This window comes from Orycteropus afer, unplaced genomic scaffold (assembly GCF_000298275.1).
Source record: "Orycteropus afer afer isolate SDZICR_OR568_19922 unplaced genomic scaffold, OryAfe1.0 scaffold00270, whole genome shotgun sequence".
Lineage (NCBI taxonomy): Eukaryota > Metazoa > Chordata > Mammalia > Tubulidentata > Orycteropodidae > Orycteropus > Orycteropus afer.
The window spans coordinates 925,297-941,992 of record NW_006921857.1 but is presented as its reverse complement, the minus strand read 5'-3'; the positions used below and the strand labels follow the sequence as shown (position 1 = coordinate 941,992).

Here is a 16,696-nt window from a genome sequence, read left to right as displayed (position 1 = left end):
TAGGAAAGTGTAGCCTTAGCAGTTTTGCTATCTTTAGTATTGAATAATAATCTATGACTCCAAATGCAGCTGTTTTCTTTTTGTATAGACCTTTGAACACTTTTTCTGCAATTTAGGCCCTAGCCTGTAGTTCTTAAGAAGCCAAACAGCAATCCTGACTCCACTGGGAGACTTGTCGAGTTGAAAGCTTGCAAGCAAGGTATTTTGTCATTATTAAGGTTAGGTAGGGTATTTGTTTAGCAAAAGTTACCTGAAGGAGAAAACTTCTATTTTCTTCTTTTAAATTTAGGAAGGCCTCAAATTTAAGTACAGGTCATATTATTTATTTATTTATTCTAGCAAAGAAAGTTCAAAGAAAAGAAATGCCTTGAAATATTCAATCTTCTTTCAGCAGATAATGTGGTCTCTTTAATAAAACACAAACCAAGAGAACAGGGAAGATATAATCATTGGAAGTTCCGGAGAGAGACTGAACATGCAATTCATAGTTCAAGCAATAGAAAATAGGGTGACAAGATGACAAATTAGAAAAGAAAGTGTATTACCAAAAAACAAAAGAAGAAGAAGATGATGATGATGATAAAGAAAACAAAGGAGCAAGAGCTAGAAAAAAAAAAAAAAAAAAAAGATACAAGTGAAAAATATATATACAGAAGAACAGGACCAGAAAGAAGAGGGAGGTGAAAAGAACCAACATATGGACTACACTAAGAGGAAAGATTCCTAACGTAATTACCAAATGATATATTAGAATATGGTTAGGAGAGGCACTAAAACACCAGATTTGAGTCATTCATTTTACTCAATATTTCTCCATCACTATCTATGTGCTAATTAGGCCCTGCATTGAGCTCTTCATTTTCTGGTCAACAAAACAGAAACTGTAAGGTCTAGCTTTCCCACTTCTGTAGGAAGGGTTCTTGGGATGATCAAATGAAAAGATAGGTGAGAAAATGCTTTAAAAATTAACAAGGGCCATAAACACTTGATTATTACTATAAAAAATAACATGAAAAACAGACCTACTCACAGCTGTAGCCCTGGAACTCATATTTAACCTACCACAGACCAAACAGCACATCTATCTCCTGCTGGTTATCTCCCAGGCCCATAGCAGGAAAATGTGCAAAGTAAGTTACACAGTCATAATGGAATGCTACTTAGCAATTAAAAATGACAAGTATGTGGACTGTTCTAGTATTTGCCAACACATGAGGAACATGTAAATTAAAATGATATTTAAGAGAAAAGAAATAGGTAGCTACTGTCTGCAAATATGAAGAATGCATGTGTGTACATATTAAAAAAGATTACAAGTAAATGAGGAGTGACGTTAAAATTTAAGTCATTAAAATTTAGTATGCATTAATGTTTTTCTTTAAAGTTGATTCAGGTAAGAAAGATAATACACAATAGTATCTGGCAGTCTACATCAGTTACCTTAGCTTTCACAAGACTGGCAAGCTCTTGCAACCCTTCCCAAGAGGGCCTCTCCAGACCATTTCCTTTGCCATACTAGTCCCTAGCAGTCCACCTTTCAATCTACCAATCAAAAATATCTTTTGTGATCCCTTCTTGAGTGTAATGAATTGTAGTAGGCATAATGGAGGATAACAAAATGGTTAAGTATGTGAATTCTGGCATCACAATCTCTAAGTTCAAATCTTGGCCTCTATCACTTCCTGCTTCTGTCATCTTGAGCAACTTCCTTTACCTTTGCCCTTCAGATTTTTCATATGTAAAACGGGATAACATTAGTATCTATCTTGCAGGATGACTGTGAATATAAAATGATGAAGTACATTCAAAGCAATTAGCACAGTGCTTGTCATATGATAAGCCCTCAGAATAGTCAACTATTGTTAAGCTAAAACCAAACCCACTACCATCCAGTTGATTCAGACTCATAGTGACCCCCACTGGGTTTCCAAGGTAGCAAATCTTTACAGAATTAGATTGCCCCATCTTTCTTGTGCAGAGTGGCTGGTGGGTTTGAACCACCAGCCTTCTGGTTAGCAGTCAAGTGCATTAGGCACTGTGCCACCCTGAAAAGATCACTCACAGAGAACATGAGTAATCAGTGTCAAGTGCTAGGTAATTGGTAGAAGCAACGAGCATACTAAAAGCCAAAAACCAAACTCACTGTCACTGAGTCATTTCCAACTTATAGTGACCCCCATTAGATTTCCAAGCCTGTAAATCTTTACAGAAGTAGATTATCCCATCTTCCTTCTGTGGAGCAGCTGGTGGGTTTGAACTGCTGATTATCTGGCTAGCAGTCAAGTGCCTTATCCACTGTGCCAGAACAACAAAGTGGGAGAGGCCAAGAGGAAGCTCGTCTTGGAAAGCAAGGAATTTGAGCCATGCTGCCTGTTTAAAGTTTGTGCCTCTTTCCTTCCTTTCGACATATAACTAATTGCAGGAACAGATATAGCAAGAAGTGGGGCAAGGCCAGCCCCCCTTACCCAGATGGTAGAAGTTGCTGGAAAACAGCCCTGGCTCCCAACTTTCTAGCATCAAGTACCTGTATCTTGAGGCAGAGAACAGGTATACTAACTCATACAGGATTCTTTCCCACGTTGTTAATTATGTTCAACATGAACTAGTTTTATTCATTACTCAGTGTTGCAGTTGCAGCAGCTTATTCCAAAAATAAAGGATATGTTGTTCTTTCAGTCTGTGCACTTTCTTCACCAATTTCTAGGCTTTTTGTTCTGGTTACCTAGTGCTGCTCTGAGAAGAATATACCACAAATGGGATGGCCTTATCAAACAGTTTATTCTCTTACCGTTATGGAGGCCAGAAGTCCAAGTGCCAGGCTATAGGGGCTGGGTGAAAGCCTCTCAACCTTGGGCTTCAGCTCTGTCTCTTGCTCCAGGCCCAATGAAGCTAGAGGCATCTCTTCACTCAGGCAGCTACTGGCTGCTGAGGCTAACAAGCCCAAGGTCAACAAATAAAATGGCACAGTCCCGATGTTACCAAATCACAAGGCAGGCCATTAACTCAAGTCCCTTGTAAGTCCCAAGGTTGGCAGAGCATGGTAGGCTGCTGAAGAATGACACGGCTATATACAGGGTCCAAGCATGCCATAAGCTAGAGACCATTCCCCAAGGCTTCTGCTTATATACAGGAAGCAGACCACACTCCCTAAAGCAGCTACTCAGCTGCTTACAGTAGATTCCACCCTGGAGTTGATTACCAGTCTCATCATGGGGAATACTACATCCAGCTGCCCGGCCACTCAACCAGGCCCAGCCAAGTTGACACACAAACTGAACTACCACACCTTTCTTTCAGAAATGGTGACAATAAATGGGCAAATTCGTAGAAGGAACTTGGAATGTTTTTATGAGGAATGACAGCTAGGTCATATTGAATCTAAGAACAGATTCATACTCCCATTTTACCAATAAATTGTTCAAAATATTAACATGAGTTAGTACAGATTTTCTATATCTTGTTCTGCAAACCATTAATTAGCTCTGTGAGAGACTATAATAAAGAAAACTGGGCAGAGGAAATCTTCAGCTAAATGTTCAGGAAATGACACCCATTCTTCTTCATATTATAGATTCATAACACATTTATATTTATTTAAAGTTCTGAGAAATTCTGAAGTAAAGAAACTTGCTTAACTTTACTTAACTGAGAAGTTCCCAAATTTATTTGGCCAGGAGTTATTTATTTATTTATGCAATTAATACCTATTAATCATTACTTAGCACTTGAGTTCCACTGAATATAATATGAAAATATTCAGAGTGATATTTCTTTAATGTTGTGGCACAAATTTACAAAGAAAGTGAACTGGTATTTTTTAAAAATATATTGCATAAAACAATAACAAACAAAATTTTAACCACCTAGAATTCCACCACCCTAACAAATCAATAGTCTCTGGGTCGCTCAAACAGTTAAGTGCTCAGTCACTAGCCAAAGATGGGGGGTTTGGGTCCACAAAGGCATTCTGGAAGAAAGACCTGGCAATGTACTTTCAAAATATCAGCCATTGAAGACTCTCGGGAGCAATGATCTACTGACACACATGGTTGGCATGAACTGACTTGATAGCAAGGGGTTAATGAACCAAATGTTTTAATTTTTCTAGTCTTTCTCTGTATAATATTAAAACTGCAGCATTATCTCCTCTTCTGCATAATAAGGCAAATATATTAGTCATACCATTTGGTATTCCACAAAACTGAAGGCTATGTTTTCCTCTCTATTCTCACCTTCTTCTATAAACAGGAGAACGTTTTAGCTGAGAAAGACAAATGGAGAGAGCACTCCAGGCTTTGGAATTTTTTGCTAGTGTTGCTAAACTTGGGTGAAAAAAATTAAAAAAAAAAATTGTGAAGAAGAAAACCTGGCTATCCACAGCACTTTACCATGTCTGCTGGAATCTTACTCATGCCTGCCTTTCACTCCAGCTCATTTATCTTTGCTGAAAACCTTCAACCCTGGCCTAAATCTCACAAGCTATATATTTGCTTTGATAGACTTGGAAGAACAAAACCCCACATATGACATCTCCATATGTGATAACACACTGAGGTTACTGGACCTGTTCCCAGGATGTGTTTACTCTCATCTGTGTGACAGATTAGATGTAATTTTCTTTATAAACAGCTAAGTACAATTAAAGAGGTCTGTAGTGATGACCTTGGGCACAGCTTGGATAGAGAATAAATCCTCTGAGTAAATCCCACCACCCCACAAGAGAGCAGGAGTAGAGAAGTTCTTCTCCAGAGCTTCCAGCGTGCAAGGATTCCCAAGGACAGTGCAAATGCATCCCACTGACAGCCCTGCATGTGGTGGATTATCCTCAGCTTTGTCTATCATCACATGGCTTCTCTTAAACACCTTCCAAAATTCAGGTAAAAGTCAACTAAATATTCCATGAGGGAACTCTGGTGGTATAGTTATTAAGGCATTTGGCTGCTAATCAAAAGGTCATGGTTTGAACCTACCAGCTGCTCCACAGAAGAAAGTTGGGGCTGTCTGCTTCTATAAAGATTTACAACCTTGGAAACCCAGTGGGGGTTGCTATGAGTCGGAATTGACTCGATAGCAGTGGGTTTGGAGTTTTTGAAGCATTCTATGAGGTTAACAAAGACCTGATGGAGGTAGTATTTTGTTTATTTAAAAAAGGTTCAGGGTTAAATGAAGATAGTAGATGAGTTCCTGGTGGCTACAGCAAGAAACCTGTGTCACTTATCTCTTCAGCTTCCTCCTAGACAGCTATGCCTGGACATCTCACTGTCACCATCTTCCTCCCTGCCTCTTAGATAAGCTCCTGCTTCTTGCTAAGTGGTATTATCTACAAAGCACCCTCTTCTTTAGCCCCTAGGTCTGAGAGATAACCAAGTTCTATTGCTTCTGTTAGGTTGGCCCTTATGAAATTGGCACCATTGGATCACTTTTGCTCACAAAACAGCGATTTCATGTGGGTTGACCTAATATGTCATTAATACCTAATGAAGCTATGTTCTATTTTCTTCATTCCCCCCAGCAATTTCAGAGGCCTTTATTTCTCATTTGGATTCCTGCAACTACCTCCCAGCCAGTCTTCTTATAAGCTATCTCTTGACAGAATGCGAGAATGGCACTCACATGCTGAAAAACCTTTAAGAATTCTCATAGCCTTGATGACAGTATGTTCTCCTTACCCCAAGAATACAAAGTTCTTCATGATCTGGCTCCTGCTTACTTCTGCTTCAGGTGCCACCACTCTATACTCAGGTCTTGCATGGTAACCAGATACTCCTTGGAAGGAAGATTGGGCAATCTACTTCCGTAGTGATGTTGTTGTTGTTGTTGTTGTTTGCCGTCGAGTCAAACCTGACTCATAGCGACCCCTCCTTGGGTTTCCGAGGCAGTATCACTACGGAAGTAGGATTGCCCAACCTTCCTTCCGAGGAGTGGCTGGTGGGTTTGAACCGCCAGCCGTCTGGTTAGCAAGCAAGTGTCTTAGCCACTATGCTACCAGAGCTCCTAGTGATACTGCCTTAGAAACATAAGGAGGAGTCGCTATGAGTCAGATCTGACTTGATGACAGTGAGCTTGGTTTTTTGGTTAACTCTTTGTTGGTACCTGCTGCCTGTTTCCTGGAATGACCTGTCTTCCATATCCCTAAACCCCTCTAATTCTAACTTACCTTTCAAAATCATCCCAGTTATTGTATGCTCCAGAAAGCCTTTACTACCCCCTCCATATATGCCCCATTCCATCTGGGTTAGGATCCCTTGCCACAGGCTTATATAATATCCTGTGCTGTGTATATAGAACCACAGCAATAACACAGTCAGCACATAGCCCCTTCCTTCACTAAACTGTGTATTACTTGAGTGCTGGCACTATGTCGTACTCATCTTTGCATCCCCAGAGCACACACAGTGCCTAACATGGAGAATGTGCTTAATGAATGTTTAATGAATCGATCAATGAGCAAATACATTGTAATGGTACAGGGAGAAGTGAGAAGTGTTTAGAAAGGGCATACATTTATTGACAAAGTAAATTTTGGAGTCAGTGCACTTCTCTGAAAATTACTGGTCAAATTTTTCTGCAAAACTGCTATTCAACAGAAGGATTTCTGAGCACCAGAAAATGGGTACCTTATTTAAAGCCATTATTTAATACACCTAATTCCCAGAGCAGCCAAGACTTTTCCCCTCCACTTATGTAAATTGAATCTGCTTTTCTCAGAATGGGGAACTCAGTCATTTAGTTTAGTCCCATGGTTTTCTATTCTAATGGTTCCCTATTAGCCTTAAAAAATTAATGCATCTCCTAATCACCTAATTTACTATCAAAGAGGGTTTGGACATTGGAGAGAACAGAGTTCATTAAAGATTAAATTTTTCCAATCTCCTTATATAAACATCTATTTATAAAATATGCCCCTGCATAAAATTTTTAGGGTCCACATGTAGAATAGGTTGGAAATAGAAAAGTCATTGTGAAGGATGCCATTCATGTCCTACCTTCTAATTCCTGATTAAAATCTCCTCTTGCTCCAGTCCATTTTCCATTCAGCTTGTGGATTTCCAACTTACCACATACCTTTAGTCAAGTCACATTCCTCTCCAAAACTCTCTTGGCCCCATTGCCCACAAGATTCAATCCAAAATTTTGGCCTCAATTTTTGGCTTCTCCATACTCTGGTGCCAACTTAAATTTTTGACCATTTCACCTACTATGCATTAAAATCAATCTGTCTTACAGAATATTAGCATCATGCCTTCTATATCTTGTTTTTGCTCTCTCCTCTGAACTCCTACAGCCTTGACTGCCATTAGAGTTGCTGTCCATAAACTGCTTGATACTTTTTGTTAACTTCATTTTTGTCTTTGATTCCTTTCTTTAGTAGCCTGGAAGAGCTGTGGGGCCCTCATAGCAGCAACTCAGTGTAACACAGTGCATTGCTCTCAGTAGATTGTCAGTAAATACCCTTTAACGTACTTTAACCATGTCAGGATCCCCTTACTTCTCATGGAAACTGCTCCTCCATGTCCTAAAGTAAGAATCAGTAGCTGAACTTAGGCTTACAAATCATAATAATAGCCCCTGCTATCACCACTTCCCCCTTCAGCAATGTTGTTGTTGTTGTTTGCCATCGAGTCGGCACCGACTCATAGCGACCCCTCCTTGGGTTTCCGAGGCAGTATCACTACGGAAGTAGGATTGCCCAACCTTCCTTCCTAGGAGTGGTTGGTGGGTTTGAACCACCAGCCTTCTGGTGAGCAGTCAAGTGCCTTAGGCACTATGCTACCAGAGCTTAGGCACTAATATTTCCCATCTTCCCACTTTCCAAATCAGTCCTGACTGCAATTGGCAGTGCTGGAATAGACTTACACCCAATAGCTGTTGGGTTTCTAATTAGTTTTAAGCCCAAACTCTCTGAGTTTCTACTTCCCTTTGCCTCTAAAATGTCTGCGGTCTTTACAAGAGGGCTCTGCCCCGAATCCTAGCATAATTCAGCTCCTGCTTTGCTCTTGACTGTTCAGTCTTCCTAGGGTATAGAATATCTTTCCAATCTCTGTTTTTAGTAAAGGTCATGTGCCAAAAGGGAAGAAGTAACGAGAATATCATACCATCATCACCAGCCTGTCTTGGGGCACTTCCATTAACTTGCTGTACCCCCATCCATCAGACTAGACAACTAAGATATCAGTGCCAGCTCAACTGAATGTTCTTGCTGGAGGCTGTGAATTAGACAATTGGTCACATCCTCCTCCCAGTCCAGGGACAAATCCTATAATCAGATCAACTCCTCCTGTGTTTTACCAGAACCCAGCTTTCTCACCTTTCCCACTTACCTCTTGGCATCCCAGCATGCCTCCCAGCCAAGCCCACAAGAGCTGTGAAAACAGCTGTGCAGGCAAATATTTGCAAATTTATCCTATAATCTAGAGAAGTGGGTCAAGAAATATATAGTAATCTAGTAATCAGTTGCGGTCAAGTTGCTTCTGACTCATGATGACCTCACATTTGTCAGAGTAGAAGTATGCTTCAAAGGGTTTTCAATGGCAGAATATTTGGAAGCAGACAGCCAGGTCTTCTTCCTGAGGTGCCTTTGGGTAGCTTCAAACTTCCAACTTTCTGATTAGCAGCAAAGCACATTAATCATTTGTACCACCCAGAAATTCCATATCATAACTCACTATCATGTAAATTCCTCTTTCCAGACTGAGTTCTTTGGGAGTAGTGTTACCATCTTATTCATCTTTTTTCCTTATACTCTGAGCATCTGACCATTACTAGGCACTCAAAATTGTTGCATGAATGGACAAACACAATCACTGCATGGCTCCTTCATCACTATTCAAATTCCAGACTGTTTCCTAATTTATTTCTTTTTGAGATCTGAGTTCTAAAATGAGGAGGAAAAAAATCCCATCTCCTAAAGCAACTGATGTACCTGTAGGTTAATCTCCCAAATTTTTGTGCCTGAGCTGACAATAAAATTTCTCTATAGCAAGAAGCAGGAGATAAGATAGGCAAGGAGACTGACTACCTTTGGAGTGAATGCTTTTAGAGTAAGTTGTGCTGTCTTAAGATGAAGGGTGCCAAATGCATGTGATATACTATCACCACTTCAGTCTTTACTAATATGAGGTTCTAAGTTTTCTTCATGAATCTCAGAATGTTACTAGAAGATTGCATTTGAATTCACAAATATTTACTAAAGGCCTGCTAGAAAGCAGGGAGGTCAGTTCCCAGACATAAGAGACAAATGTCTCCTGACAAAGAACTTCTAAACTGATGACAAAGGACAAGTACAAGAGCCTTCTTAAGCATGGTGTGAAGAACTCCAGCCACTGAACAGTGATTTCTGAGAACTATGAAGGATATTTCACTCACCAGCACAGTATCCCACAAGGTTGAGGAACTGCTCCTCCTTGCAGTTGGCCCAGCAGTTTCCACCCATAAGAGTAACATGAGGGTGACAAGAGGTACAATCAGATTCCAATGGTCCGTGGCACTGCCTGCAGGTTGGATGGCATTCTAGGTGGAAAAATAACAATGGGGATTGGAACTAGCAGCTTACCATTTGAATTCATGATGTATTTAATATGCTTTGCCAAGTATTTAAGAGCAGATTTCAACTCTAATCATCTTTTAAAGGTTCCTGGCCAAGGCTGTATGCCCTTAGACTTGATGAAAACAAACAAACAAAATCATACCTGTTGCTGCTGAGTCGATTCTGACTCATGGGGACCCCATGTGTTAAAGAAGAGAACTACACCATAGAGTTTTCTTGGCTATAATCTTTATGAAAGCAGTTCACCAGACCTTTCTGCCACAGAGTGGCTGGCTGAGTTCGAACAGCCAACCTTTAGGTTCTCAGCCAATAGCAAACCATTTGTGCCACCAGGTTCCAAAAGGTGGAGGCATTTATGGTGTCAATGAGGATACTATCCAAGAAAGGAACATGGAATTGAGAATTGTAAAAATTCAAGTACTGGCCATATATTCCAGAGAGGCCAGCATGACCACCCCTATCTATAAATAAGGAAGTTCAAATCAGAGTCACAAAGGAAAAAAATGTGTCATGAGGCCCCCTATCCCTTCCATAAAATCCCATGACTCAAGGAGAGAGCAGGACAGGAATAATGGGGAGACATTTTGCTTCACAGGAATTCCTGGCAGGCAAGGAGGTAACCAACCACATGTAGAATATAATACCAAAACTTTTCACTAGAGTTAGATGCCAACTACCCCCTCCCTTCAGGCCACAACTTGATACTTGTTTCAACAGCAATACTTAATTAAAATATGAAAAATAGAAAAAGTTCTATTTCTGGGGGTTATCATGGGCTGGGTCTGAAGTTCAATTTCTTAAATGAAATTATGTCAAAGCTATATTTTTCTCTAGAAAAACCACCAAATTAACAAGAGGTACTACATTTAAAACTAGTGAGTCACTTTAAGGTGTAGGCAATAAAGATAAGGATGGTAAAGAATAAAAGAAGGTTGCAGCTGCAGCTGTATTTGTGCTGCCAAGGCAGGCAGCTGGGGCAAGAGCACGGAAGGAGATTGAAAGATTTCTCTGCTAAAGATGAGAAGGTCTAAGTGTGCCTGCTTCCAAGAGGAGGGGAGATGAGGGACTGGAGCTGGGTAGAACTTGCTGGAACTGATGACAAAGAATTCCTTCTGGCACATAGCTGGTGGAAAGCAAAGGCAGATTTCCAGTAAAGTCAACTGCCTCTCACTTCTTCTGGCAAGAGGCCAATAGAAGATAAGGAGTTATGAGGAGGGGGAAAAAAGTGTAAGCAAGAAAATGAACTGCTGATTAGAAGGATAGCACTAACGATCATCCCCTTCTACATTCCTGGGGCTCTTAACTTTGAAAACCCCTTTCCAAAAGATACTAGCATTCTCAGAATGATTTCTACCACTTAGTTTTTCCTCCCTTCCAGAATATTTCCAGTGACCCAGGTGCCCTTCTGCTCATGGTACTAATCATCTGTTGGCTTCAAGTGGACAGAGGGGTGAACAGAGAAGAATTGGAGCTATTCAGACTTTACTCCTCCAAACAATTTTACACACATGAAAACCACCTGGGCTAGGATGAAAGCACCTAATGATAGAAACTGTTTTCAAAGACAACCATACTGACAAAGAAACAAGAAGATTCCCCACCAATCTTGATAGAGTGTTTAAAAGTGACCCAGCCTACCAGGGAACCAGAGAGATTAAAAAGGTACTTGGAAAAAGTAAGAAAATTTCATAATAATAATAATATTGATCTTCAATTGCCTAAATCTGTGCTCACACTAAATTCCCTCTTTGGAGAAAAAAGCTAGAGGAATCTAACAAACATTAACTTATTTTAAAAAATATTTTGTAAATCCATTACTCCTGGTCTTTCATGTAAGACAAATTCATGATAATAAGCATTTTTCTATAAGTTGGCCTCAGCAGTCTATTTACAGTTATAAAATAATCTTGATAGAACTTTTTTTTTTTTTTTTTCCTTTTCCCTCTGGACACAAGAAAATACAGTGCTACAATAAGGTGCTTTAATTTTAGTATTTTGTCAATTCCAATAAAATCCTGCTCTAATCTCAACTAGTAGTTTCTAGGACCTCTGTCACTGAAATATAAACCAAGAAAAACAAACCCATTGCCTTCGAGTCAATTTGGACTCATAGTGACACCTCCTTGGGTTTCCAAGGTGGTATCTCTACAGAAGTAGATTGTCCAATCTTCCTTCCTAGAAGTGGCTGGTGGGTTTGAACCACCAGCCTTCTAGTTAGTAGTCAAATGCCTTAGGAACTACACCACCAGAGCTCCCCTGAAATATAAAGATACTCTTAAAAACATATCAGACTAACATGTCAAGGAAGGAAATAATTCTCCTTTTTCTTGCTCTATTCTGCTCTAGCCAAGGGAAGTGGGGCTGAGAACAGCACAGAGTTAATGCCAAATACCTGATCATATATATACAAATGCATCAGCATAGGTGGTAGCTTGTCTTCAAGACAACCATCATCAATTGCATGCCTCATTGTATGCATAAGCTACTCCTCTACCTCCTCAAATCTAGGCTGTCTTGCTTTGACTACCAGAATACAGCAGAAGTGGAAGTGTGATTTCTGAAGTTAGGTCAGAAGAAGCATTACAACTCATGTTTAGGTCTCAGAATATTCACTCTGGGAGAAGCCAGCTGACATACAAGAAACCTTACTACCTGAGGTTGCCATGCTATGAAGAACACCAACTAGTCACAAGAAGAGGTCTCAGAGATTGAGAGATGCCTAACCAACCCAGGTGCCAGACATGTCAGTGAAGATCCTAGCTGAGCCCAACAACCCCTAGAACTATGAAATAAATTGTTTTCAGCTGCTAATTTTGGGTGGTTTGTTGTACAAGAATAGATGACCAGAGAAGCACCTCAATGAGAAAGATAAAGTAAAAGATCTCCCTAATGTCCTTGAATGTCTCAATCCCCAAATTTCAAATTCTTCTTTCATTTCTTATGTGAAAAGGAATGGAATAGTATGCAGCCATTAAAAGTATATGTGTGTGTGTGTGTGTGTGTATTCATTATAGTCATATTGTACATGTTGTTATGTGCCATCGAGTCAGACCCAACTCATAGCGACCCCTCCTTGGGTTTCTGAGGCAGTATCACTAAGGAAGTAGATTGCCCCATATTCTTTCCGAGGAGTGAACTGCCAGCTTCTGGTTAGCAGTCAAGTGCCTTAGGCACTAAGCTACCAGAGCTCCTCATATTGTACATATATAATTATAAATGTATACATATTTATATATATGTACATACACATGCATATACATACAAGTAAATATATGTGTGTATGTGTGTGTAAATATATGTGTGTGTATATATATACACACACACACACAATTTTCTATGGCATGGGAAATTGTTTATGACTTAATATTTGGGAAAAATGAATCAGAAACATAAACTTTTTTCATTTTAAAAATAACCCCAGCAACAAACAACTATGCTAAACTAAACTCTGGTATTGATAGAACATAAAGGTTATTAATTACTTCATGAGACGATTTATTTATTCAGATCATGCTCTCCAAGAGAAGAGAAAATCCAGTTCAGAGTTCTCATGAGAAAATATTTTATCACTCAAATATTATCGATTTAAGGGTAAAGCTATTCTAATTTTTTCATTTAAGTCATCTTTCATATTGGAAGAATAGAATTTTACTTGTTACTTACTGTATACCTTTACTCCTACAAGCTCAAGACAAGAATTTACAGCCCCACTCCAGTCCCTAGTATGATAAATTTCTATTCACAGTATCTGGATGAATTGTGAAAACAAAACATGGGCATAGGGAATAAAAAATTTAAAAAAAAACTCACTGCCATCTAGTCATAGCAACACCTCCATGGGTTTCCAAGGTAGTGTCACTACAGAAGTAGATTGCCCAACCTTCCTTCCAAGGAGTGTCTGATGGGTTTAAACCACCAGCCTTCTGGTTAGCAGTCAAATGCCTTAAGCACTATGCCACCAGAGCTCCTGCACATAGGGAATATGCATAGGGAATGTGCCTAGCATGTTACATACTTACCTATACAAGTGCCATCCTGGTTAAAGTATCCATTCGGGCATTGGGAGAGGCACTGCCCATCCAATAGCACATGGAAAGGCTGGCAGGTTGTGCAGTTACGTGGGCTCTTCCCTGCACACCCAAAACAGGTTTGGTGACAGGCTGGGAGACAGAGAAAGCAGAGGAGATAATCAGGAAAGCTGTCATATGACAAGTGCAGAACACTTCTGTCTCTCACTTCAGCATTCTTTGCTCAGAATAAGTTCTACACATTCAGTGAATTCTCCTAAGGATAGGGCACACATCACATATATTTCTTTCTAAAGGCAATCTCTTATAAACTGAGCACTTGCAGAATGTATGTTAAATAAGGTACAAATGCCACAAAACAGAAATAACCATGGGAAGACTCATGCATTTCCCAATTTTCCATTTTCAGAAAATGTAAAATAAAGATCAGGAAGCTATAAAAGTGTTTCCTTCCCACAGGACATCTCCTTAACCATCATACAGAGGTCATGAAATGCTTATCACACTGCTCAAATTAAAGAGAAAAAGCAATGGAAGCTTCATTTATGATTCTATAAAAGTTCATATGGTGCCTACTCTGTGACAAATCTTGGACATACACAGATGAAACGAACTAGCCAATATTTGAGCTGCTCAAACTAGTTGCAACAAAACTCACATAAGCAAGTAACTGGAATACAGTGAATGGGAGACATAGTATAACACTGAGAATAAGAATGTCTCATCACAGCTCTACATGACATTGACTAAGTTACACTATTTGTCAAGGTTCCTTCTCCCTCGTTTGCAAAATGAGGAAATCAACAGGACATACTACATAAAGTGCTGTGGACTCTAATTGGGCTGATGCATGGAAAGTTGTTAAAATGGTGCTGGACACCACAGTAAGTGCTTAATAAATCTTTTTAAATACTAACTTGTAAATAATTCTCTCAAACACAAGTTATAGTTAGGGATATTTTTTGCCAAGTATTTTCAGAATACTTGGCAAAGAATATTAAATATACCATTGATTGCCAGAACAATGAACAAAAGAGTCTTGAGGCAAGTATTGTGGTTGTTGTTGTTGTTAGCTGCTATCCAGATGGCTCCAACTCATAGTGACCCTATGTACAACAGAATGAAACACTACCTGGTCATGGGTCATATTCACAATCCTTGATATACCTGAGCCCATGATTGCAGCCACTGTGTCAAGCCATCTCCTTGAAGGTCTTCCCCTTCTTTGCTGACCCTCCACTTTACGAAGCATGATATCTTTCTCCGGGGAATGGTCCCTTCTGACAACATGACCAAAGTAGGTGAGACAAAGTTTAGCCATTCTTGTTTTCAAGGAACACTCCTGGTGCATTTCTTCCAGAATAGATTTGTTCATTCTTCTGGCAATCCATAGTGTTTTCAGTATTCTTCACCAACAACGTAATTCAAAAGCATCAACCCTTCTTCAGTCTTCCTTGTTCACTGTCCAATTTTCACACACATATGAGGTGACTGAAAATACCATGGCTTGGGTTAGGCACACCTTAATCTTCAAAGTGAAATCTTTCCTCTTCAACACTTTGTACAGGTCATTTGCCCACTCCAATACAATTACCTGATTTTTTAATGCATTTTATTGAAATATAATTAATGTACGGTGAAATACACACAACTAAAGTGACATAGGTCAATGCATTTTTTTTTTCAGTGTTCCCCTCCCTACCCTCCCACCCCTGGCACCAACAGAGAAAGTTTCCCTCCACATATAAACCTTTCCTTGACCCTCCACAGCAACAAACTAATATTTGTCCTTCTGTGATTGACTTATTTCACTCAGCATAATGTTCTCCAAGTTCATCCATATTATGCAGTGTTTTGCAGACTCTACATTATTCTTTAGTGCTGCATAGCATTCCATTATGTGTATGTACCACAGTTTGGTCATCCACTGTTCCACTGATGGGCATGTAGGTTGTTTCCATCTTTTTGCTATTGTAAATAGTGCTGCGATGAACATGAGTGTGCATATAACTGTTCCTGTCCTGGCTCTCACCTCTCTAGGATATATATCTAGTAATGGGATTGCTGGGTCAAATGGTATCTCCTATTCTAGCTTTCTAAGGAATCGCCATATTGCTTTCCACAGTGGTTGTATCATCTATCACTTCACAGTCCCACCAGCAATATATGAGAGTCCCAATCTCTCCATATCCCCATCAGCATTTGTTATTTTCTGTCTTGCTGAACTTTGCCATCAGTGCTGGGGTGAGATGGTATCTGGTTGTTTTGATTTGCATCTCTCTGATAGGCAATGATTGTGAGCATCTCTTCATGTATTAGCTGGCCACCTGAATATCCTCCTTGGTAAACTGTCTATTCATGTCTTCTGCCCATATTTCAATTGGATTGTTAATTCCTTTGGTGTTGAAGCATTGGAGTTTTCTATAAATCTTAGAGATAAGTCCCTTGCCAGTTATGTTGTTGTTGTTGTTGTTAAGTGCCGTTGAGTCGTTTCCGACTCATAGCGACCCCATGCACAGCAGAACAGCCAGTTATGTAATTATCGGCAAATATGAATTTGTTGCTGTCATTTTTGTCATGTGCTATTTTGTGGTGTCAATTTCGTTGTTCCATATAATTTTCTACGCTCAACTCATTTTGTTTATGAATCATGTTATCACTTCCTTTATTGCTATTGTTTTAGTATTTCCTAAATATTTGTGCTGGTCCTCTATTTATTTTGAGGTTACCTTGTGATTTATAGTTTTTTTTTCCCAAGTTTAGAACAATCTGTTCTCTCTTGTAGTTGTCTTGGCAACCCTACCACATAGAAGTTCTGTACCGACACAGTTTTTTTCTCTCTTTTTGGTTTGTAGTTGTCCTCATTTGTCAATTGATGTCCCTGGTTCCCTGTTTACAATCTGGTAGGCTTTACTTTGGATACTTCCATAGCTGGATTGGTTTCTGGGTTATATCATCTTGTGTGTTAATAGACAGTTGTTGCTGGCTGTTGTTTCTTCTCTGTCCAAAGGGCTCCCTTTAGTATCTCTAGCAAGGTTGGTCTGGTTTTAACAAATTCCCTTAATTTCTGCTTATCTGGAAATGTCCTAATTTCACCATCATATTTGAGGGACAATTTTGC

At 39.6% G+C, this 16,696-nt stretch overlaps 1 protein-coding gene across 1 annotated transcript in view; it reads right to left on the bottom strand.

Annotated features, from left to right (window-relative positions):
* FRAS1 (Fraser extracellular matrix complex subunit 1) overlaps window positions 1–16,696 on the bottom strand; it is a 541,721-nt gene that overhangs the window by 382,640 nt on the left and 142,385 nt on the right. Inside the window, exons 18-19 of the mRNA XM_007950381.1 lie at window positions 13,567–13,707; window positions 9,367–9,510 (exon numbers count right to left, since the gene is read on the bottom strand). Of these exons, the coding sequence (XP_007948572.1) occupies window positions 9,367–9,510; window positions 13,567–13,707 (285 nt within the window). The remainder of the gene's footprint in view (window positions 1–9,366; window positions 9,511–13,566; window positions 13,708–16,696) is intronic.